Source organism: Panthera uncia (assembly GCF_023721935.1).
Source record: "Panthera uncia isolate 11264 chromosome A3 unlocalized genomic scaffold, Puncia_PCG_1.0 HiC_scaffold_11, whole genome shotgun sequence".
Taxonomy (NCBI): domain Eukaryota; kingdom Metazoa; phylum Chordata; class Mammalia; order Carnivora; family Felidae; genus Panthera; species Panthera uncia.
Genome location: NW_026057578.1, coordinates 524,941 through 549,687, shown reverse-complemented (window position 1 = coordinate 549,687; position 24,747 = coordinate 524,941). Strand labels below are relative to the sequence as shown.

General features: G+C 56.7%; 1 protein-coding gene across 1 annotated transcript in view; it reads right to left on the bottom strand.

The window, feature by feature from the left end:
* Window positions 1-20,035, bottom strand: part of ZBTB46 (zinc finger and BTB domain containing 46) — a 37,970-nt gene extending 17,935 nt beyond the window's left edge. The window contains exons 1-2 of the mRNA XM_049650434.1: window positions 17,968-20,035; window positions 6,656-6,940 (exon numbers count right to left, since the gene is read on the bottom strand). Coding sequence (XP_049506391.1) covers window positions 6,656-6,940; window positions 17,968-19,480 — 1,798 coding nt within the window. The 5' untranslated portion in view covers window positions 19,481-20,035. The remainder of the gene's footprint in view (window positions 1-6,655; window positions 6,941-17,967) is intronic.
* Window positions 20,036-24,747: the final 4,712 nt, after the last annotated feature.

Below are 24,747 nucleotides of genomic sequence, written 5' to 3'. Positions count from 1 at the left end.
CCTGGCTGCCATGTAGTAACAGCTTTGTTTTCATTTATTTTTTATTTCGAGAGAAATAGCCAGTGGGGGAGGGGCAGAGAGAGAGGGAGCGGGGGGGGGGGGGGGGAGAGAGAGAGAGAGAGAGAGAGAGAAAATCCCACGCAGGCTGCAGGCTGTCACAGCAGAGCCCGAAGCAGGGCTCGAACCCACGAACCAGGAGATGATGATCTGGGCCGAAATCAAGAGTCGGACGCTCAACTGACTGAGCCACCCAGGCACCCCAAGAAGTGACAGCTTCAAAGGCTCACACGGATGCCTAGTGCAGCCTCCACAGCTGTCCCCGTCCTGTGTGGTTCTGCCGTCACCCAGTGGCCACCAAACCTGAATGCCAGGCCTGGCTGAGGCAGAGGCGGGTGGGAGCGTCTGCTCCAGAGCAAAGGTGCCTGGTGAGGCCTCTCCAGCCTCGAGGCTGTCAGCAGAGCCCTCTGTTTCCACGGGCGCCTCCCTCACGGCTCCTTTGCTGACTTCACAGTCAGGCTGTCGGAGCTCTGGGCACCCGTCAGGTTGCGGGGGGGGGGGGCGGGGAGTGCTGGCCGCACGGCATGCTGGAAGAAGGCCCCAGACATCCTGGGGGGCCCCTGGCCCCCACAGACCCTCCCAAGGGCCAGCGGGGGCCAACTCCAGGGCAGGCCTCCCGTGGAGCCCAGGGCTCCAGCTAACAAGGGGCATCGATCCAGAACAAGACACAGAGAAGTTACAGGCGGTCGGGACGTGACGATGCCACCTCTTATCAGGTCCCTGCCATGGTCCCTGCCCTGTCACCATGAGGACAAGCTGTCCCACATGTGGGAAGGGAGGCTACAACTGATTCTCAGTGAACAGACACTCAGGGAAGATCCATGCACAGAATACAATCTATCTCCCACCAAAACCGTCCTGTTGGAAAAGACCGCATAGGAAATCAATTAATTTCAGAATCCAAAATATGTGAGTAAGCTCTTCTTAAAGACTTATTTTCCTTCAGGGAGACAAGCAACCCTGGCAGACCTTTCTTTTATAAACAACCCCTCGGACCCAAGGAACAGGAAGGAGAGCTCACTGTCCGTGACATTCCTGAGGACCCAGGGTCCATGACGGTCACAAACGTGCGGCCACCAGCACAGCCATTTTTAACCCGCAGCTGACGAATCAAATGTCTTCGCATCAGGGGGAAATTCCTTAGAGAAATCTCTTGACTTAAATATAAAAACGTACGTTCAGGGGCACCGGGGCGGCTCAGTCGGTTAACCATCCCAACTCTTGATTTCAGCTTGGGTCATGATCTCACGGTTCCTGAGTTCGAGCCCCACGCCCTGTTTGGGATTCTGTCTCCTTCTCTCTCTGCCCCTCCCCCGCCTGCTCTCCGTATCTTTCTCAAAATAAATAGAAATCAACTTTAAAAAATGCACTTTTATTTAAATTTACTTAAGTACATGTCTATATTACACGCACATGGAAAACGAGATGTACGGCAGAGGGAACACAGTCGCTGGCACCTGCCGACAGACGGCAGGCGCCCTGCGGGGCGCGGGCGCAGAGGTGTGCAGTCAGGGTGCCGCACGCCGAAAACAACGCAACAGCGTGTCAACCGTGCCTCAGTAAAACGTACGGACACATATACGTGACCGACTTAACCTTACGTCAGGCTGTGAGAGCGTAACGGTAACTACCGCCAAAGCCCGTAACTTTGTCAACCTAAAGTGAGGTTCCTCTCACTGGGCCGAGCTGAGCACCAGAGACGTCTATCTGGTACAGCAGCTTCTGCTCCGACGCTCATCGTGAGCCTGGTACGACCACAGACATGCCGGGGACGCACCCGAGCCTGCTGGACGGCGGCTGATCCGGGACGCTCGGGACGTGGCGGCCGCTCTCACGTCTTACCTGGGCTTGGGGGGGTGGTGCTGTCCTGGGCTGGGTCTGGCCATTCACCAGAGCAGGCATCCCGGGCTCTGAGTGGAGGGTGGAGGGGCCAGAGGGAGGGGCCTCTGCTCTGCGATGAGCATCCCCCCAAGAGTGACTGGGGCTGGTGCCAGGCCCTGGGAACACAGGAAACGAGTCTCACCCACGTGAACGGACACCTGCTGGTGGCTTGTTTGGGAGAGTTCCGGGAGCGCTGTCCTTGATCCTGATGCCGCGAGCAGAGCACTGCTACGCACGAAGCCTGGGTCTCGCCGGGGGCCGGTGTTTGGGTATTTTTATCAGCTCACCACCCCCAAACAGCCGGGGTCTCTGCGTGCGACTTGTCTGCGTTCCGGGTCTCTCTCCCAGAAGCAAAATGATTACAACAGAGGGTTCCAGCACAGAAAGTGAGGACACGTTGTGCAAACACAAGCACACGCGCACCTGTGGCCTCGAGAAACGATCTTCCGCGAAGTACTTCAAGGTGTGTCAAGCAGGGTGTTTCTCTATAAGTGCGGTGACATCATCCAGTGCCTCTTTGCAAGAAGTCGCTTAGAATTCCAGGGTCAATCCAGAATCAAGAAAAGGTCCTTGATTCATTTTTTTACGCATGATAGGAAATAATCTTTAACCACAGTCAGAACAGAAAACGGTTCCGCTGTTCCCCACAAAGTGCTCCCGGACGTCGGGGCCGGCCTGGGTCGGGCAGGGACGGGCACAGCCCGGCGGCTCCGGGGCCCACGCAGAAGCCCCCGCTCGCGGCCACGCCGCGCTCTTTTGAGGCTTCCCTCCCCGTGAAGAGCTGGAGGGAACGTGGCACGTGTTGCGCCCAGACACGACAGCGCCCGCCCGTAAGCACCGGGGGGAACCCTCAGCTCGTCCCTCACACGTGGTATCTACCGACTGAACACCAACAACAGCAGGGCCTTCTCAGCTGCTGGGGGGACGTGGTGGCTTTACGAGGCGCCCACCCTCCCGGACCGCGGCGGGCCGCTCCAGCAGCTCGGTCCCGTGGCAGTTTTCAAGGCCCAGGAAGGCGACGCCCGTGTCAAGGTCCCTCTCAGACCAGCGCACGCTCACAAACGCAGCAGGGCCGAGTCTGGGGACACAGCCCATGCTTCTCAGTCTCTACTCAGTGAAGCAGGACCGTGAGCAGGTGCGGTGCTGGCCTACCCCTGGAACTCGGGAAGAGCAGAAGACCCAAGTTACGCCAAATCAACACGAACAGGTCCTTTAATCAGTTAGACCGTTGATCTAGAAATGAAACTGTCCGAAAACCCTAACAGCCAAGCCAATGCGATTAGACCCGTTCAACCTCCCCTAGAAGGTTCCGGACTGCCCAGGGGGAACCGTGAATGCTGGCTGCTGGTTACCACTGGTGCCCTGCCTGCACGTGTGGCAGGCCCCTTGATTTACACACCTGCAACTGTTTCCCTTTCTGTCGCCGAACCGCCACGGCCAGGCCTTGTGCCCTAGCACGTCCCGCCTCCAGAAGGCCCGGCGAGCAGGGGCAGGACCCCACCCCGCACAGCCGCTCGAGCCTAGCACCACACCGTCCTCTCGCTTCTCCGGCTACGGGCCCACGTCTGCTGGGACGTGGACCCATTTGGGGCGCCCCAGAAATCATGTAACAACACGTGCATCGTCAACAACCCACCCAGGGAGGCTGGAGCTACCGCGGCCTGGCCTTCTGGCACCGCCCGCCTCTCACGCCAGACCAGGCTCTGGGGACGCCTCATGCCGCAGCCCCGGCCCCTGCCCTTCTGAGCCACCCGAGGAGGAAACAGAGGCCCCTGCGCCCGCCCGAGCTGAGGGGTGGCCCCTGGGCTGGTGGAGCCCGGGCGTTTCACCCCAGAGCTTTGCTATCAGCACACCTCCTCGGAGGTGCCGTCGAAGGCTCGGGCACACGCACCGCTTGCCCACCGGGCTGGAGACGTCAGCTGCCGGCTGGTGCCTGGGGCTCCGGGAACACGTCTCCAGGCTGAGCCGGCGCTGGGGGGTGAGGAGGGAGGCGCGGGACCAAGTCGCCGGAGCCAGGCCCTGCTAGGCCGCGTTCCGCCGAACAGAACAGTCGCTCCCGCCCATGAGGACGCATCTAGGAACCAGCAGTGGTCGTGGAGGGTGACCGGCATGGGGTTCTGAGCCCGACCCCTGGCCACGGGCGCCCGGAGAGACCGTGCCAGTCAACCGGGCACCGCCGAGCAGACAGCACAGAGGAGTCGCTTCGGCCCCTTCTCGGGGCGGGAAACGTGCAGCAGTGGCCCAGGCCACACACCGACACTGACACGCTCGCGGGGACAAACACCTGGAAAGCGGGTGCTGGACAGGTTGCCACAAGCCCTCCTAACCCCGGACGGCGGCTCGGCCTCCGTGCGTCCGATTCCTCGAAGCCACCTGCCAGGGACGGGGCGGTGGGGGGAGGGGCAGGGGCCGGTGGCCAACCATGACGTTTTGGGAAACAAGGTTTTTACCTGGGTATTTTCATTCCTCGACGTCACAAATACCCGGTCGCAGACTTTACTTGGGATGTCAGAAAACAACGTTTTAAAATAACCCACTTTTGCACCCTGTTCTCTGGCCCCTCTGCCTCTGGTAGGTTCGTACGAGAAAAATGGGGGATTTAGAATAGGAGAAGCAAGGAGATTAAAACATAACAGAAATAACAGAACAGCAAAACCCACTGAGAGACTTCGCCTGGAACTTGTCACAGATGTACTAATAAACGGTAGGGGGTCCCACTGCCGGGCTCTCCGCTCCCTCCAACGTGTGACGCCTCTGACAGTCACACACGCGCCCGGCATCGCGACGCATTAACACGGCGTGTGGTGACCACTCGGGACGAGGCAGGTCTGAGGAGACACGTCCACCCATGAGATGGGAGGGCTGCCGCGGGAGGGCCCGGGCCCACACGGGACCCCCAGGAGTGGGGGGCCAGCCCCCCTGGCGCGAGGCCCACTGCCTGGCCCAGGGTGGCTCCCAGCACAGATGCACCAAAGGCCTTTTGGACAAGGCCACGCTGGAGGCAAAGCCTGGCAGACGGGGTGACCGTGAAAAGCACCGACGACCACCCCTTGTCCCAAAGTCACCCTTGGCGGCACCGGTCGGGCTGCCCACGGTCTGGGACGCACGGTGCGCACGCGTGCGTGAGGAGCGTGTGAGGGGTACAGAACGAGCGTGCCCCCACCTCCCCACACAGCCACCCATTCCCCGGAGCATCCCCCTGCTCTCCTTCCACGAGATCCACAAAACCTGTCCCGCCGACCCCCAGCCGGGCGCCCCCAGCACCCGTCAAGTGTCCTGGGATCGTCCGGCCCCGGAGGAGCCTCTGCCCGCAGCATAAGGTCTGACGCGAGACGGGGCAGGACCGACGTGTGGGAGCACGTCAGCCACTCTCTGCTCACACAGCTGAGGGTCCACAGACACTACTGCGTTTTAAAGTCACAACGACCGTGTGATGCGGTTCTCAGCTGGGGAAATGAGCCTCAACATGCCTGTCAGAGCGTGCCCAAAGCCAGGCGGCCCGGCCCGTCAGCGAGGTACTCGGCTTTGGGTCTGACTTCACAGCCAAGTCCCGTGAACCGACCGCGGCATCCAGGCTGCTCAGAATATGGCAACGGCTCCTTAAGTCCAGGGAAATAAAGTGAACAGAAACGTCGTTCCCACTTTTAGTCTTTATTAGCCATAGCGATTTTCATCACTCCAACACAAAATCTTAGGAAATTTCAGCGCTCACGAAAACAGAGTTGTAAAAATACTGTTTTTTTACATTGAACATGAAAACAGTTTGCCCTTCCCAAACCCCGAACACAGACGATGGACCTACTTCCTGCAGTGGCGCTCGGGAGACCGCTGCGTCCACCGATGCAGACCGTCTCTCGTGCCCCGCACACTCGCACCGCAGGCCCCTGCACCCCTGCTACACTCAGCGCCTCCCGCTGTGGGGGGAGCCCCCCGGGCCTTGTCCCCTCCGGCGCCCACGGGGTGCACTAACCACACTGTGCGCTAATCCCAGGACGGCCAGAGACAGTGCCGCTGCCTCCTCCAGGGCACTGGGTGGCCACCACGGTCCCCGAGGGCCCCCAGAATGGATCTTCGGAGCGTGTGTGGCTCGCTCTCGGGCTGGCACCCAGAGCGTGTGTGGCTCATGGCCGGTTACATGTAAAAGCCAAATGCCCTCGAGTCTGGTTGGGAGAAGGACGGCCCGGGGGCCCACGGCTCTGCTGCCCCTTTAGCTGCTTCTCCGGCTGGTCTGTCATTTGCTTCGGGACAACTGGAGTTCGGCCGGAGACATTTACGGAGTGGGCACCTTAGGCCTTTAAACGCTCACGTGTGACCACGTGTGACCAGCATCATCTAGCGGAGACAAAGCAAGGATATGCGCACATCTCTCCCCTGCGGACGACAGGCACGCTGAGGTGGGACCAGGGCCAGCAGAGGGAGCCCGAGTCTGTCCCTTCGCACGAAGGCCCCCTGCGGGTCCCACCTCGCAGACGGCGCGCTCGGGGCGCCCAGGGCACACTTGTAAGCCTGATGTGGGTTTTGGCTCAGATGCCAGCAGCTCAGTGATTTCGGCCTGAAGCCTTCGAACAAGTACTTGCTGTTGCCCTGACAACCGCCCGTCAACCACCTTCTCCACCACGTGACCCCAGGCCAGAGCGGTCACCACCCCCTCCCCCCGCCCCCCGCCGCGCGGTGCGCACCCCTCCCGCACCACCTCTGCACTCGGCCACGCACTTACGGGACAGAGAGTGGGTGCCCTTGGGCAGGTACTCCAGCAGCAGGGAGCTGTCGTCCCCGAGCACGTCCGCCTTGAGGGACAGCAGGCTGTTCTTACTCATGAGTGCCGCCCGCAGGTTGGCCACCGCGGCGGCCTGCTGCAGTGCCTCGTCCTTCTCGGGGGTGAGGGGCGGGCCCAGGTAGCTGGCCTCTCCTCCCAGGAGACCCTCGTCCACGTGGCCGTACAGCTCAGCCCTCTCCCCGCGGCTGTCAGAGCTGCTGGCTTCGGCGACAGTCAGGTCCGCGCCTGGGGGAGCAAACACACAGAGGACACGCAGGTCATTTAAGACTCTCCAATCGGAAACAGGACGTTTAGGAGAAGCCAGGGTGGCGGGCTGAGCACCTGGCTGCTTTTGCCAAGCCCACCCCCGTCCTGCTGGCGGAGGCCCCTCGCCTGCCCCGGGACGGCGGCGAGGCCGCGGCCTCGGGCGGGAGCTCCACTCAGCACGGTGGGGGACACGGGACAGGGGCTGTCCTCTCAGAGAAGAGGCGACACGGAGCAGGGGTCTAGGACCGAAGAGCCACGAGCACAGGCTCTCGGAAAACCCCCAGGGTCTCAGCTTTGGCGATGGGCTCCGGGATACGACAGCACGAGTGCCAGCGACAGACGGACACATCGGGCTCTGGCAAAACTAACACCTCCGACGTCTCAGAGGAGGCTATGGAGAAGCGAGAAGATGGGGCTCCCGGATGGCTCCGTCGGAGCAGCAAGCCACACTCGATCTCGGGGTCCTGAGTTCAAGCCGCAGGGCGGGTGTGGAGTCCGCTCAGAAGTTTAAAAAGGGGGTGCACCTGGGGGCTGAGTCGGCTGAGTGTCTGACTCGATTCCAGCTCAGATCATCACCTCGAGGTCCCGTGTCGGGCTCTGCGCTGGCCGCTAGGAGTCTGCTCGACACTCTCCGTCCCCCACGTCCCCCACCCCCACAATAAACTTTAAATTTTCTTTTGAAAAAAGGAAAGGAAGAAAGACGACAAGCCGTGAGAATGTTTGCAGATCACCGATCCGACTCGAGATCCTGTTCAGAAGAGTTACCGACGCTTCCAACTCAATAAAGAGACAACCCAATTCTAAAGTGGGCAAAGGACCTGAGTAGGTACTCCTCCAAAGAAGATCCAGAAATGACCGGTGAGCAGCATCCGACACCCTCAGTCCTCAGGGAAACGCACCCGAGCCACACCGCGAGGCCACTGCACCCCAAGTGTCAGACGGTGACGAGGGCCGAGAAGGACGTGCGGGAACCGGAGCCTTCTCCCCTGCGATCGTCCCATGGCGCGGCCGCTGGGGGAGAGCCTGACGCCCCTTGGAAGAGCCGGTGCCCGGAGCGGTGGGGACCCACGTGCACACTCACAGTGACATGGGTCACAACAGTCAGAAAGAGGAAACGGCCCGCATCCAGCAGCGGCTGACGGACAGACGAGACGGCCCATCCTCACGGGGGACTACTGCCCAGCCGCGGAAAGGCACGAGGCACTGACACACGCTGTCCCGGTCGCAGACCCGGAAAGCCAAGGCGGTGCGTGCGGGCCGTTGACCCTTCTGAGCCCCGGTGAGTTCCACCAGGAACCTCAAGGACAGATGTTCAAGCAGCCCTCTGCGCCCCTCACACGGCCCACCCTGCACATCCCGGGCCTGGCAAGGACGCCCCCACCCCGGGCTACGGCTCATCTGTGCAAGGAGGTTCTGGAATAAACGCCACGTCCAGGAGGCTGGAGCGTGAGACGGAGGCCGCCTGAACCTTGGACTCAGGCTACGTTGTTTAGAAAAAGCTGGCGAGCACACCAAGCGTCCAACTTCAGTCTGAAAAGCGGGCTGAGTTCCCAAGATTCACTTGTAAGTTAGTAACGTAGGGTCTTCCCTCATCTGGGACCGTCACACGCTTGTGTGCACACGCACTCACTCACACCCCCCCGAATGCACAGACAGACGCGGTCGCTCACACGCACACGTGTGGGTGGCACACAAGCTATGCTGCCTCTGGACAGAACACTGACAACAGCTCTGATTCCAGGAAGACCCTGCCCCCAGGACACGGCGTCAACATGACACGTGGCTCCCGGCAGACACGTCACACGTGTGTGGCAGAGAGAAGTGACCACACGCCAGCTGCATGAGCGACAGAAAGACGCGCAGGGTAACTTCCTGATGCCAACCTCTTTTATTATTTTTTCTAATGTTTATTCATTTTTGAGACAGAGCTTGAGCAGGGGAGGGGCACAGAGAGAGGGAGATGCAGAATCCGAAGCAGGATCCAGGCTCCGAGCCGTAAGCACAGAGCCCGACGCGGGGCTTGAACCCACAAACTGCGAGATCATGACCTGAGCTGAAGTTAGACGCTTAACCAAGTCACCCAGGCGCCCCTGAGTTTGTTTGTTTTTTTTAAGTTTGTTTATTTGAGAGAGAGAGAGAGAGAGAGAGAGAGAGCGCACATGTGTGAGTGGGGGGAGGGGCAGAGAGAGCCTATCTGTGCAGAGCCTGACTCAGGCTGGATCTCACGACTGTGAGATCATGACCTGAGCCAAAATCAAGAGTCCAGTGCTTAACTGAGCCACCCAGGCGCCCCAACAAGGTGAATCTTTTTGATAAAAAGTGATAGTTTTCATCATCTTGAGTTTTGGGGCAACTTAAAAAAATTTTTTTTTTATTATGTTTATTTTGAGACAGAGTATGAGTGGGGGAGGGGCAGAGAGTGAGGGAGACACAGAATCCAGAGCAGGCTCCAGGCTCCAAGCTGCCAGCACAGAGCCCGATGCAGGGCCCGAACCCACGGACCGCGAGATCATGACCTGAGCCGAAGTCGGATGCTCGGCTGACTGAGCCACCCAGGCACCCCACTGACCTCTTTTTAATAAATGGAGCAAACAGGATTAAAAATACCAACATTTAATTGTAAGGGCTACATGTTAAATGTAAAGGTTTTATTCTACAGGGAAATACAGTGTTTTTTTTCTCTTCTACAAATGATACATCTTAATACTTGAAAATTTAGATCACAATCTTTAGCTAAAAAGCAGAAAAGAGATTATGATGAAAATAAGCAGAATGTTTAAATGATCAAACTAGATCAGGCAGTGTTAGTTGCAAAGTGGGGTATGAGCAGATTCGGAAGAGGAAAGAGTGGGTTCCAGCCACGCGAGGCCTAGAGTCTGGGGGGACACGGCTGTCGTGGAGGCAGGAGGGTCGGGAGGGTGAGGGGCGCTGACCTCACAACCAGGGCGTCTTGGGGGGCACGGTCTGGTCGAGAGCCAGCACCCGTTTTCGAACGTCTCCCCAAACCTCCACTCTTCACAATTCCTAAAAATGCTCACAAGGTGCGTTTGACAGTGTTGGTGTAGATGTCACAGCCCTGTCTCGCCCACCAAACGGGCACCCAGTGTGTGCCCTGTGCCAACACCACCAGTGGGATGGACAGCCAGCACCGCCAGGGCACCGTCCCCCCTCAGCAGCTGGTCACAGCCCAAATCACACCCGAATAGGGTACAATCCAGTTCAGAAAGATTAAGTGTGCACTTCATCTAGAACTCACCTCCTCACTCTGTCAGCAGGGTAATTCAGTGGGTAAAAGACAAGCTTCTGGCAAACAGTATCAGAACGAGGCACCTACATACGAAAATCAATCCGAACCACAGACCGGAGCGTCACACCGAAATCTGTCAAACTTCCAGGAAAAGCACCCAGGGCTCAGCAGAGATTTCTGCGATAGGACCCAAGGACTATGCGCCGTAAAAGAAAAAAGTCCGCAATTCGGGCTTCATCAAAATGTGAAACGAGGGGCGCCTGGGTGGCGCAGTCGGTTAAGCGTCCGACTTCAGCCAGGTCACGATCTCGCGGTCCGTGAGTTCGAGCCCCGCGTCGGGCTCTGGGCTGATGGCTCAGAGCCTGGAGCCTGTTTCCGATTCTGTGTCTCCCTCTCTCTCTGCCCCTCCCCCGTTCGTGCTCTGTCTCTCTCTGTCCCAAAAATAAATTAAAAAACGTTGAAAAAAATTAAAAAAAAAAAAAATGTGAAACGCGTGCTCCTCCAAAACAACGTTAAATGAAAACATGAAACAAAGACGGGGAACGTCTGCAGAGCACACGCCTGGTGAGGGCCTTGCGCCCAGAACACAGCAAGGACGCTCAGCTGCGACGGGAAGGCCCTCAAGACTCCAGCAGACACTCGGGCAAAGCAGACAGAGCGTCGGGGGCAGGTCCAAGCGGGGCTCCCCGCAGCCAAAGCCTCAAACCTGACGGCACAAGCCAGCCTGGTGGGACCCTCGCAACGAAAGCCACGCGAGTGACTGATAAACAGGGAGACAAGAGCAACCACGTGGCCCACGAGGGAGCCGCCAAGGGGAGGGAGGAGAAGCCACGCCACTCGCTCTAGAATGCTGCAAGTTTACCAAGGAACGACCTCCAGCCTCGAGGATGATGCACGGCAGAGAGCACCTCGCACGAGGCCAGCGAGAGCCTCAAGTGCCAGCCCCCGGAGCTCACCCGCAAGGACCCAACGCACGTCCGCACGGTGGCCTCCCAGCGCGCCCCCGGAGCCTCCTCGTCGCACCCGAGACCGCCCAGATGACCCAACGTCCACCAGCGGGACGGGGGTGACAGCCGGAGAACAGAACACCAATTCTAGTTCTGGAAATACAAGATGACCCCTGACACCCATGGCAACGGCAAAAACCTCACGGGCAAGCGGAAATCCCAGACGCGCGGGCAGATTGCCGGCTGCCAAAGATCGGGGAGGGCAGCACCCCGGGGTCCTTGGTGGCGGCTGTGGCGGGGGGAGGTCTGCGGGTCCTGTCCGTGTCTGGGGGGGTGGGGTGAGTGGAAAGGGCAGGAGGGTCCTTCCCGGCAGTGAAAGTGTTCTCTATCCAGATGGCAGAGGTGTCCGAGGTTGTCAAAACTCATCCAACTCACCGCCTAGGGCACTTACAATTAAAAAGACAACACGTGGTGCGCCTGGGGGCTCAGTCAGGTGAGCACGGGCTCTTGGTTTCAGCAGGTCACCATCTCACGGTTTGTGAGTTCAAGACCCACGTCGGGCTCTGCGTGGACGGCACAGAGCCTGCTTGGGATTCTCTCTCCCTCCCTCTCTCTCTGCCCCTCCCCTGCTCATGCTCTCTCGCGCTCTCTCTCTCAAAATAAATAAACTGAAAAAAAAGAAAAAAAGACAACACGCCAAGCTATGGAGGATGTGGGGGGTGCGGACGCTCAGGAAAAAGTCTGGCAACTTCTTATAAAGCTCAAGTCACCTGTCCTCTGAGACCCAGCCACTGCACTCCGAGGTATTTGCTCGAGAGAAATGAAAACATACGTCCACAAAACAGGCTTTTGCCGAAAGTGTTCGCGGGAGTCTCACTCACAACAGCAAAACCTGGCTACTGCCCAGGTGCCAGGTGGCTGGCAGGTGGCTCTCCCAGACAAGAGGCTGGGACACGAGGCACAGCCATGCAGTTGTGAGTGGGGAGCGCGTACTCCGTGATGTGGCTCGTGGGACGCGAGGTTTCGTCCAGACAAAGCGCTGGACAGGCTAGGTCGACCCACGGCAGAAAAAGTCAGGTTAGGGGCCGCGGGGCTGGGGCAGGGATCGATGGCCGGAGGCGGAGGGGACACTCTGCTCCGAGGGGGCTCAGGCGCACGCGTTTGTCTAGGCTGGTCAAGGGGTGCGGCGGGCCTGGTGCGTGCAGGGCGTGGGAGTGTGCACACGGGCTGAACCCCGATGAAAAACCTGCTGTGCTCTGGAATGAAGTATACTGATCTGCTAGGTAGTTTGAAAGGCACCAAAAATAAGATGTGTTTTTGGACGATTAGGTGAATAAACATACAATAAAGCAAATGTAGCAAAACGTTAAGTGAAGAATCTGGCTGGTAGACGTGCTCGTTTTCTTTTTTTTTTTTTTTTTTTTTTACCTTTTCTCTAAGAATAAATGTTTCCCCAATAAAATGTTCAAGAGAGAAACAAGAAATTGTTCAACTGTTCACTCGAAATCTGTGCAGTTTACTGCATGCATATCATGCTTCAAGGAACAGAAAAAAAGAATGGCAATTTTCACCACAAAACCTTGCTAATTACACGTATGCGCCATGGGGTAGGCTGATCGCGGTCCTTAGACGTCCAGGTCCCCATCTCCAGGGCCTGTGAGTGGGCGACCTCATGCGGCACAAAGGATGGAGTTAGGGGCCCTGAGGTGGACGACTGTCCCAGATTATCCGGGTGGGTCCGTGTCAACACCAGGGTCCTTCTAAGGGGAAGAGGGCGGCGGGGGGGGGGGGGCCGGACTCAAGGAAGACAGGGCCTCTAGAAGCTGGAGAAGGCCAGGAAATGTCCTCCCCTGGGGACTCTAGAAGGAACGCAGGAGCCCTGCCACCCCACCCCCGACTTCTGAGAGCTGGAAGATAGTGAGGCCACGGGGCACACGGTAACTTCTCGTGGCAGCTGTAGGAAACCCCCGCACCCCCGAGAAGCACCTCCAGAATACAGCAGGAGAAGCACGTCCAGAAGCGCTGGAAGGTGTGGCGGCAGTGACTGTCACAGCCCAAACCAGAGGCAGCCGGAGCCATCCACATCGGCACGGGAGTGGACAGTGCGCGTTCATGCGGTGGAATCACCCTCAAGTTCAAATCGAGACAGGATCCAGTGAGACAGCTACACGTCTGCGAACCGACCACAGAGCAGCGGAGGCTCCCTGCGGATGGGACAGGCACGAGAGCCTGAGCTCCGGTAAGCTGCTGGGGGCGGCCCCCTGCACTCGGAGAGGGGCAGGCTCCTTTCTGCACAACCCTAGAGCACAACGAGGTGCTCACGGGTCGTGCAAAAACACATTCCCCGGCTGCCTAACAAAATGGCAATCAGACCAACTCAAGCACATTCCACTGAGATCCCTCTCCCTCGGGGGCCGCACTTCGGGGATCCTGAGTGCGAGCCTTTGCTGGGCTCCCTGTGTCGCCTGAGCCCGGAGTGCTGCCTGACTCCTGGGGCTTCCAGAAGCACCTTCTCCTCTGGCTCCAGCCTGCCACGGCCTCACGACGTGGTCCGCCTTGACCTGCAGCAGCCCAGGACACGCTACGGCTCGTCCGCCTGGTGGCTCCAGGTGGGACGTCCTCCCAGCTCCCTCAGGCACCAGGCTGAGCCTGATGCCCGTGAGAGCCCTTCAAGGACTCATCCTTCACGAATGCGATATTCTAGAAAATCCAGACGCAAAGGGAGCACCTGCATTTGAGCTACACCAGCAGCTCAGCAGAGCCGAGTTCATAAGGGTCTTGAATCAGGACAGTGATTCAAAATCATGGCCTTGGGCGTGGATGAGCCAAAGGTCACAGGACACGACCCCCAGGCTCCTCCACCCGCGGGGCCCCTTCCCAGAAGACCGCACCGCGCAGGCAGCTGGCTCCTGCCACCGTTCGGCCTGCTCTGAGTCGCCAGCATTTCCCGCCACCTCCTGGCACGGCCGCCAGGGTTCGCGCTCTCGCCCAACACCGCAACCACGAGGGCGCCACCTGCCACCAGCCAGACAGCAAAGGGCCAGCGGACACCGGCTCCACACGGTCCTGCTCCTGTCGGAAGGGGAAACTTCGGGCGGCAGCTACAATGGGCTCCACCTCTTGAGGAAGGGGTGAAGGGCAGGGGTGACAGGGTCTCGGGAACGGGCCCACCCGTCCGGGAGCCAAAGTCCCAGCCCCAGAGACGTGCTGCCGCTTTTCATTCAGGCTCTTCTACCCAAAAGTCACAAACACCACACTGAGCCGGATGCTGGACTGTCGGCAGCGGAAAGGGCACCTGTCGCGGAAGTGGACAGACTGACCAGAGGATCAGGGAGCCCGGCGCTCGGTTCACCCTTCACTCCTGCAGGCGGGTCACGACACGACATGCAGGGAAACTCAGACAAACTCGAAAGGTTCACCGCTTCTCGAACAAGCCCCACCCCGCACCCTCACGTACTTGAGGACGGGCAGCAGGGGATGTCTCCCCTCCCATCTGGTGCCCCCACTGCAGCCCCCATGACGACCTCGGCCTGACAGGTGGTGCACCTGCCCCCTCCCTGCCCAGGAAACGCTGCAAGGGCGTGAGGGGTCAGCTGGGAGCCTACAGAGACCACCTTCACCCACCCAAACGTGTTCTTCAAGATCCCACTATGTCAAGATCCAACTTTACAGAAGTTCAGGCAGAAACATTTACTTTACAAAGCAGACCCATTTTATCCTGGCTCCAGAACTCTCTTTTTTGGCAGAACTTTTTAGGCCGTGTGTGGGACATTAGGACGAGCGCCTGGGCCCTTCCCGTTCCCGCTTGTGAACCAGCGGCTACAGATCGCCTCCTGGGGGTCTGCGGCCACCGTGGGGTCGCACGCGAGGGGGGAGGCCGGGGCCCGAGGAGGACGTGGCCGAGTATGTGCAACCTACCTGCGCGTGTGGACACCACTTCCCCCGAGCTGCCACACAAGTGACCGTACGAGAGAATTCCAATGACACCTCGGAGGCCACTAGGTTCACATGCTCTTGGCCCTTTTGGAAAAAATCACTCTCCAACTCAAAGAGGCCTCGGAATCGCCAAAGCCAAGCCGGGGACACAGGCGGGACTGGCGGCAAAGCCGAGCATCCAAGCACCTGCACTGAGCCTCCGAGGGATGTGCGAAAACCACCTGACAGTTCTTCTGGAACAGGGCCTTTGCTCCGGCAAGTAGGAGAATTTAAAGGCATTCTTCCCTAAGAGGTAAGGAATCTTTAGTGGAAACAAACCGGCCCCCACTGGGGATCACAACTTAAGCTTCCAAGCCCAGCCCCAGGGCCAGGATGGAGGGATAAACCACCACCACCACCAAGGGCAGAAACCACCCTATGCGAGCCTCCAACCCCACATCCCTGCCTCAGCAGCTCAGAATAATCTAACAGAAGCTGTTCACAGTTGCCTTGGAAACCCAGGGGATTTAAGACATTAACAAAAGTACACGGTCGAAGTCACTTGTTGGAATCTAAAAACACCTTCTGCTTGACTACTGCACTCAAAGCCCCAAACCTACAGGCCCGAGGAGAGCACATTCCTTACTGCGCTGATGGGCCCTCAACCTCAAGCCCCCCCGGCGTCACAGCCTGCTGGGCGGCCCTCGACACCCAGGACTGGACTCGCCAGGACGGGACTGCGGCACCGACCGGCCCAGAAGGCTCGACACAAAGCAGCTGTCCTTAGGTCATATACCACAGACTGCTTCTCAGATTTCGGTCAGAGCCGGTGAGAGGTTATAAACAGTTTAGAGCACACGGAGTGTCCTCTCCCTACAGACAGCCAGCAGGGAGACGGCTTTTCGAGCAGCTCAGACACTTAACCTTCTTCTTCAGTGAACCTCCAGCAGTTCTGGGGTGCTGCCCATCAGGGACCTTTACAACGTCCAGACACACTTCTGCTGTCACCAGACTAGGGCTGGGTGGCTACTGGCATCTAGTGGACGGAGGTCAGAGCTGCTGCTGCCCTAGGGCGCCCGGGACACCCCCGCGGCAGTGAGCCATCCAGCCCGAGGTCGAAAGGCTGTGTTTCGACCAACCTGAACTGAGCATTCAGGGTTCTGGCCCTGTGCTTTGGGCTGGGAACACACAGTGACAGAGAGTGACAACGAACACAGGTGACAGCGTGTCTCGGGGAGGTTCCATTCAACGGGTACAGAGTCTCGGTCTGGTAGATAAATGGTAATGATGGTTGCCATAACAGTGTGAACGTATTTAATCCCAATAAATTATAGACTCAGAAATGGTTAAAACAGTAGAGGTTACGGCACATATATCTCACCACGATAATAAAAGCTAACGCATGGAGAGCTGAGCGCGGGAGCCAGAACGTCCAGGGGCCCGCCGGCCCTGCCTGGGAAGCTTCCTTCCTGCCCCCAAGCACAGGATGCTTGGCAACTGTGACACTTTTCAGGGCTATGACCCTAGCTTGCTGCCTTCACGCCTGTCCGTTCTCGTGTTGCAGGTGATTTGTGACCTTCCCAGAGGGGCCTCCCCTGGACGAGAACTTGCTAAGAAGCTTCTGTCCTGCCCTGGACCAACTCTTCCCACGAAGACCCTTCCTCAGCCTCTGGACCCCAGTGCACCCGGGGCTGGGCTGGGGGTGGAGGGAGCCTGCCCCCCAGTCCGCCACTTGGAAGGGCGGCGTAACAGCAGCCGTTACGCGCCCAGGACCAGGAGGGTGTCTGGTGTTTCAGCAAACACTTAACGTATCAGCCACTGTCTGGGAGACAAGACACAAAACTACCATCCAGGGTGCGAGGACCAGCTTCCGCAAAGCTGAGCTTAGAGCCACCTTGAACCTGACACACAGGGTCTGACGCGTGCTCAGCGCCCCCTCCCCGCGTAGCACAGCAATGCCCAGCGGCTGCGAGAAAAGACATGTGTTACTTTGAACCACTGGACCCGCACTTACTGGAAACAAGGAAACAACCCTCCTCGCAAGGGGGGCTTTTCAGCCGGAAGCCTTCAAGTCCCCCCAGCTGAAGACAAGCTTTTTACCAGGGATAAAACAGGTGCGTGTGACGGCCTGTCCAACACTCACAACAGTGACCAAGACCCCGGTGTGGGGACAGAAAACGCAGAGCTGAGGCCACGGGACCGTGAGGGTCTGAGGTGCGGGGTGGGGTCCCTACCCACCTTCACGTCCCAACCCACCTTCACCTCACCTCACCTGATGCACTTTTGCACCGCTTAACATTTTCACGTTTCAACCTTTTAAAATTAAGGGGCGCCTGGGTGGCGCAGTCGGTTAAGCGTCCGACTTCAGCCAGGTCACGATCTCGCGGTCCGTGAGTTCGAGCCCCGCGTCAGGCTCTGGGCTGATGGCTCGGAGCCTGGAGCCTGTTTCCGATTCTGTGTCTCCCTCTCTCTCTGCCCCTCCCCCGTTCATGCTCTGTCTCTCTCTGTCCCAAAAATAAATAAAAAACGTTGAAAAAAAAATAAAAAAAATAAAAATAAAAAAAAAAAATAAAATTAAGTTCTAAGCAGTGTTGACGAAAGACTCCCTGGATAAAGGAACACAGACCCTCGAACTGCCCCGCACCAGACGTCACCCACTTTTCCAGCTACTGAGCCCTCGGCGACAGAGAAGCCCTACATCATCAAGTGGCCTCTGTGCACCAGTGACACGGGGGCACCCAGAGTCACACTCCCTGCACTCACATAATTTGCTGCAAAAGGAGGCGGCCCGTGGGAGGCCCCGGTGTGAGGCTGGCCCACACTGGTTCCCCTGCAGCACAAGCAGCGCGTCTGGGCCGCCAGCGTCTGAGCCCCGCCCACGAAAACAAAAAGCTTACTTGAGTCGCGGCCGCCGAATGGCCACCCGGACGTCGGAAGGAAAGGGGCCACCGGGGAGCCGGCCCGGCTATCGCCCTCCGCCTGCTGTGTGATGTGCCGGACCGTCTCTTTGTTTTTCCGGTTCTTCCTGCGACCCGTGGGCTGCCAGCCGTCCCCGCCAGCCTGCTCCGAGAAAGAGTTCTGTATCACCGCGTCCCTGGAGGAAGGGAGCTCACTCCCTCCGTAATGAGACGGGGAGATCTGCTCTTCCTTGACGCGCAGAGACCCGTAGCCCACGTCCCCGGGCCACAGCGGCTGCGAAGAAATGTCGTCGGGGCCGTCAGCCTTGGGCTCCTGGTCCTCCTTCCCGTAGCTGCTGCCCCCTTCGTGGCAGCTGGCGATGGCCGAGTCTCCGGAAGAATTGGCGGGGCTGGTGCGCCGGGCCAGCCACGGGGAGATGCTCCTTCCCGCCATCACGGCCGAGATGAGGGCGTCCGTGCTGCTGCCAGGAGGGGCACTGATCTCGAACTCGGAGAGCTCGTCCGAGGCGTCGGGCTTGATGCTGATGTCCAGCGCGGCCTTGATGAAGTCGTGGCAGGCCTGCACGATGTCCGTCATCTGCAGGAAGCTGGCGGCGGACATCACCTCGATGACGTTCCTGCTGGTGAGGGCCAGGTGGGCAGAGTACATGAAGTCGATGATGGCCTTGAAGCCCTGCGCCGTGACGATGTCCAGGTGCGTGACCGTGGCCTGCTCGGACGTCTTCTGCACCTGGCAGTACAGCGTCTTAAAGTAGCGGCTGCTGCCGAGCAGGACGTTCTTGTGCGCCTTGAAGACCTTGCCCTCCACCACGACGCACACATCGCACAGGACGCCGTGCTGCCGCTGCTCGTTCAGTTCCCGCAGCAGGTGCCGGTAGTGGGACGCAATCTCCATGTCTTCCTTTCGGTTGTTCATCTGGAAGCCTTGCTGTTGCTCCTCTACGGACTCTGTGGGGGCGAGAACGGGACAGTTACCCAGGTGGCCGGCAGAAACACGCCCGCGGGAGTCGGGCAGAGTGCCGCGCCGCTGTGCGCGGGCGGAGGAGACGGCAGTTGTCTGGCCGAGCGGCCACCGGGCGGGACGCACCCGAGCAGGGCTCTGGGTTCCAGGCTGACCACAACGGACACGTAGTCCTGAACGGAACCCCACATGCACTGGCTGCCTCTCGGAACAGACAGCAAACGGTCCACAAAGAAGGCAAACGCCCGTCGGCGGCCGAAGCGAGGTTCCCACCCAAACGTAAAATCCCGGTGACATAACCCAAGGGAGATTCACCCTCACCCTCCAGGACGTATCTTTAAAGACGCAACAAGGCCTCCTACACAAGCGACGCCCACACAGCAGAAAGGCCCGGAAGCAGACATTGCAGCCTCCAAAACTCCAGCTCAAACCACCTCGAGGCAGGAGGCCTGCAGGGCCCGAGCGCCCAGAGGCACCAGCGGCTCCCGACGGAAAGCCCTCTGGTCGGCGCCCTCCAGGTACGTGTGCCATGTTCTCCTTTCCTCTGCTGCCGGCATCACCTTCCCAGGACGGCCAGAACCCCGTGCCCCAGGCCAGGGGCTGTGAGAGAACCAGATTCTCACGCAGCCTGGAGGCCCTCGAAGGCCCCGGGCGAGGACGTCTCCAGGCGTCTCCCCGCTTCTGCTCATGGCTGGCAGTCCTCGGCCGGAGAAGAATCTCCAGTTTCTGCTCTCACGTTCACCCACCTTCTCCCTGGAAGCCTGTGTCCCAGTGTCCCCTTCTTACAAGGACACCAGTAATATTGGACACCCTACTTCGTCATCTTGACTAATTATATCCAAATTAGGTCATGGTCTGAGACACATCCGCCCCATAACACTCCCTGAGAAAGACAAGGTAGTTAGAGACTGATCTTCCCACTTAAACACTCCATTTTCCAGCTGGTTAGTCAAGCAGGAACTCTCACCAAAGATGTCAACGTGTGTTTAATGGGAGAGAACTAAGCTGGCCAAGCGTAGGGTCACTGGCCTCTTTCCCGTGAGGGTTGCTTCCCCAGGACTCAGCTGGGTCCACCTCCAACGCTTCTTTTTTTTTTTTTTTTTTTTAATTTTTGGGACAGAGAGAGACAGAGCATGAACGGGGGAGGGGCAGAGAGAGAGGGAGACACAGAATCGGAAACAGGCTCCAGGCTCCGAGCCATCAGCCCAGAGCCTGATGCGGGGCTCAAACTCACGGACCGCGAGATCGTGACCTGGCTGAAGTCGGACGCTTAACCGACTACGCCACCCAGGCGCCCCTCCAACGCTTCTTTATTGACTCAGAGCTGTCACAACACACCCACCTTCCTTTGGTCATTACAATACGTATCCAAACACCACCTGAAGTCACCTCTAAAATCCATTACCCCGATACCAAAACCAGATAGAGCCATTACAGAAAAAAGAGACCTACAGGCCAATATCCCTGATGGACAGATGCAAAAATCCCCAACAAAATCCTAGCAAACCGCATCCAACAGTGCATTAAAAAAAATCATTCACCACCATCATGTGGGACTCATTCCTGGGCTGCAACGTGGTTCAACGGTCACAAATCAATCAATGTGATGCGTCACATCAATAAGAGAAAGGATGAGAACCATACGATCATTTCGACAGATACAGAAGACACATTTGACAAAGTACAACATGTACTCATGATAAAAACTCTCAACGAGTAGGTTTAGAGGGAACAGACGTCAACATGATAGAGGCCGGATATGAAAAATCCACAGCCAACATCATATTCGATGGGGGAAAACTGAGTGCTTCTCCCCTAAGGTCAGGAGCAAGGCAAGGATGCCCACTCTCCCTCCTGTTATTCAACACAGTCCTGGAAGCCCTAGCCTCAGCAATCAGACAAGGAAAAGAAACAAAAGGCATCCAAATTGGTAAGGAAGAAGTGACATTTTCACTATTTACAGATGACATGATACCAAATACAGAAAGCCCTAAAGACCCCACCAAAAAACTACTAAAACAAACAAATTTAATAAGGTCGCAGGATCCAAAGTCAATGTACAGAAAACCGTTGCATTTCTAAGCACCAATAACGAAGCAGAAGAAAGAGACATTTAAAAAGCAATCCTGGGCACCTGGGTGGTTCAGTTGGTAAAGTGTCCAACTCTTGATTTCAGCTCAGGCCATAGTCTCATGGTTCATGGGATCGAGCCCCATGTCGGGCTCTGCGCCGACAGCACGGAGCCTGCTTGGGATTCTCTCTCTCCCTCCCTCTCTCTCTCTGCCTTCCCTCTGCTCACACGCTCTCGCCCTCTCAAAATAAATAAATAAACTTTAAAAAATCCTATTTGTAATTGCACCAAAAATAATATGATACCTAGGAATAAACTTAACCAAGGAGATGAAAGGCCTGTACTCTGAAAACTACAAAACGTTGCTAAACGAAACTGAAGAGGGCACAAAGAAATGGAGAGACGGTCCATGCTCGTGGTTGGAAGAACACTGCTAAGATGTCTGTACGACCCAAAGCAGTCCGCAGATTTCATGCACTCCCTATCAAAATACCACCAGCACTCTTCACAGACCTGGAACAAGCAGTCCAAAATTTGTACAGAACCACAAAAGACCCCCAAAAGCCAAAGCAATCTTGAAAAAGAAAAGCAAAGCTGGAGGTATCATAATTCCAGACTTCAAGCTAAATTACAAAGCTGTAGTCATCAAAGCAGTATGTACTGGCACAAAAATAGACACATAGATCAACAGAACAGAATAGAAAACCCAGAAATTAACCCGCAACTATAGGGTCAGCTCATCTTCAACAAAGGAACAAAGAATATCCAGTGGAATAAAGACAGTCTCTTCAGCAAGTGGTGCTGGGAACACTGGACAGCGACACGCAGAAGAACGAACCTGGACCATTTTCTCACACCAGACACAAAAATAAACTCAAAATGGATGAAAGACCTAAATGGGAGACATGAGAGCATAAAAATCCTGGGAGAGAGCACAGGCGGTAACGTCTCTGACACCGGCCACAGCATCAATACCTAAATACCTCAATATCTAAAAAGAAAATACCCCGATTTAAAAACGGGCAGAAGACATGAATAGACACTTCTCCAAAGAAGCATCCAGATGGCCAACCGACACATGAAAAAATGCTCAACATCACTCATCATCAGGGAAATACAAATCAAAACCCTGATGAGGTATCACCTCACACCTGTCAGAATGGCTAAAACCAACAACACAGGAAACAGCAGGCGTTGGGGATGGTGTGGAGAAAAAGGAACCCTCGTGCGCTGTTGGTGGAAATGCAGACTGGTGCAGCCAGTGGAAGACAGTATGGAGTTTCTTCGAGAGACTAAAAATAGAAATAGCATATGATCCAGGAGTCGCACTACTGGGTATTTACCCAAAGAATACAAAAACACTAATTTGAAAGGCTACACCCCCCCCCCCGATGTTTATAGCAGCATTACTTACAACAGCTCAGCTATGGAAAGAGCCCAAGTGTCCATCGGGGATGAACGGATAAGGAGGATGTGGTATTTATATGTATAATAGAATATTACTCAGCCACAAAAATAATGAAACTTTGCCATTTGCAACAACACAGATGGAGCTGCAGAGTAGAACGCTGGCAAAATAAGTCAGAGGATGGCGCGCACCATATGATTTCACTTGTGTGTGGAATGTAAGAAACAACACCGATGCAGACCAAGAACGAGACTTGACTCTAGAGAAGAAACTGATGGTCGCCAGAGAGGACGTGGGTGGGAGGACGGGGGAACAGGTGGTGGGTGTGAAGGAGGGCACCTGACACGACGAACGCAGGGCGACGCATGGGATCGTTGGATCACGGTATCGTACACCTGAAACTAGGATTACCCTGTGTCCTCACTGCGCTGACTTCAATTTTGCTAATGGTTAAAAACTGCATCCGCCGAGAGAGTGGATCTTAACATTTTCATCACAAAATACGGGTTGTACCTATACGTGCTGAGAGATGTTCCCCAGGAGAGTAGAGAGAAACACACAATTCTCCACAAGCGGAGAATACAAGGCCCCACAGCGGTTAAACACAGTAGGTCTATGTCACGAAGAACAAGAATCAAAAATATTTCATGAAGATGTCACGTCGCAAAGGGCTACGAGTGGCAACGTTTATTGAAAGTAACGAGAGGGCTTGCACAAAACACCGCTTGTTCTGGAGGCTCAGCGGCCATTTTCTGTCCGTGAGTCCAGATGCGCGCGCGCCATTCGGCGTCGGCACGCTCGGACCGGAGCGCTGGCTCCGGCAGCACTGGCTGTGTGGCCTGGGGAAGTTGTTCGACCTCTCTGTGCTTCAAATTCTTCATCTGTAGAATGACAACAACAACCGCACTCGCCCTTTGGTTATTATGATCACGTGAGTCACTGTCTACAAACTCTTACAGGAAGGCCCACACCACCGAGCACCATGCTGGCTGCCATTCTATGGTTATTAGAGAAAGTAACTGGCGAAGCACAAAATTTACCAGCTGGGATGCATCTAGGAAGGGAGGGAGAGGAGCGGGAGGGGGATGTAACATGGGGTTCGTTTTACTTTCTAAAAAACAAGAGTAAAGTCTGTATTCTTGCTGATTTTGACTCACAGACTCATGAACATATATTCTAACTCATCTGGCATACTTTTTAAAATTTGTATTTTTAATTCTGTTTGCTTTCTCAGAAGTGCAAGGATAATCTTTAATATTTACCTAAAAACCATCATTGCTTTCATGGAAATGTTGAAATTGACACTCTAATTTTTAGCCTCCTTTATGTTTTAGTGGCCGTAAGATTAAATTAAAAAAATAACTGTCCCGTTTCACATTCCCTGGCCGGGAAGACGGGCAGGAAGAGCGTCTCCCTCAGATGGCCGGGTCCTGGGGGTTCCCGACACCCGGTCCCTCTCCTTGGCCGGCCGCGCACAGCTCGGGGCAGCGCCGGGGGTGCGAGCCCTGCCCCAGCGGGCGCAGCACCAAAGTCAAAAGTGAACATGCTGCTCGCACCTTCCGTGGGGTCTGTGGTCCCAGCAGCCGACCCTGTCCCCGACGAGGACTGGCCACCTGTGGTCCCAGCGGCCGACCCTGTCCCCGACGAGGACTGGCCACCAAAAAGAAGAAACACGAAGAATGTCCAGAATGGGCCGCAGGGAGGGCTCCCGCGGTCACAGACAACACCACGGGCGCTCTGTCTGGAGTACCTCAGAGCCACCTGAGGTGGGCCCTAAGCCAGGGCGCTGCCCCCCCCCGACCCCAGACTGTCTGAGGTGGGACGGGAAGAGGCTTTGGGAACAGACATTCTGCCCAGGTGTGACTTCACCCCTCACGCCCGGCTTTACAGGCGCAGATACTCAGACGTGGAGGGACAGAGGGTCAGAAATGTGCCTCAAGTCAAGGGAAACCATCACGCAAACAAAAGGCATCAGTTTAACGCCTGAAGTCCACACAAAGTGGTACCCGGTTCCCGGCCGTGATGGGAGCATTGACAGCTCAGGTGACCAGTGCCGGTCAGGAAGCTGCTTCACCCCCTGGTTTCCTAGATGAACAACAAGTCTCTTTACTCACCAGCAAAACGGGCTCTGTAAGAATTAGGAAAAGCAACGAAAGCAACAGAAAACTCCATTTCACTGAGGCAACGACCACCACACAGGGTCTGTACTGCTAAGATAATTTCAACTTGCACAGAAAACTGTGGAATAAATTTTAACTCCATTAGGGGAGCTTAAATATCAGCTATGTACTTCACAGACAGTACGATGCAGCAGAAAAA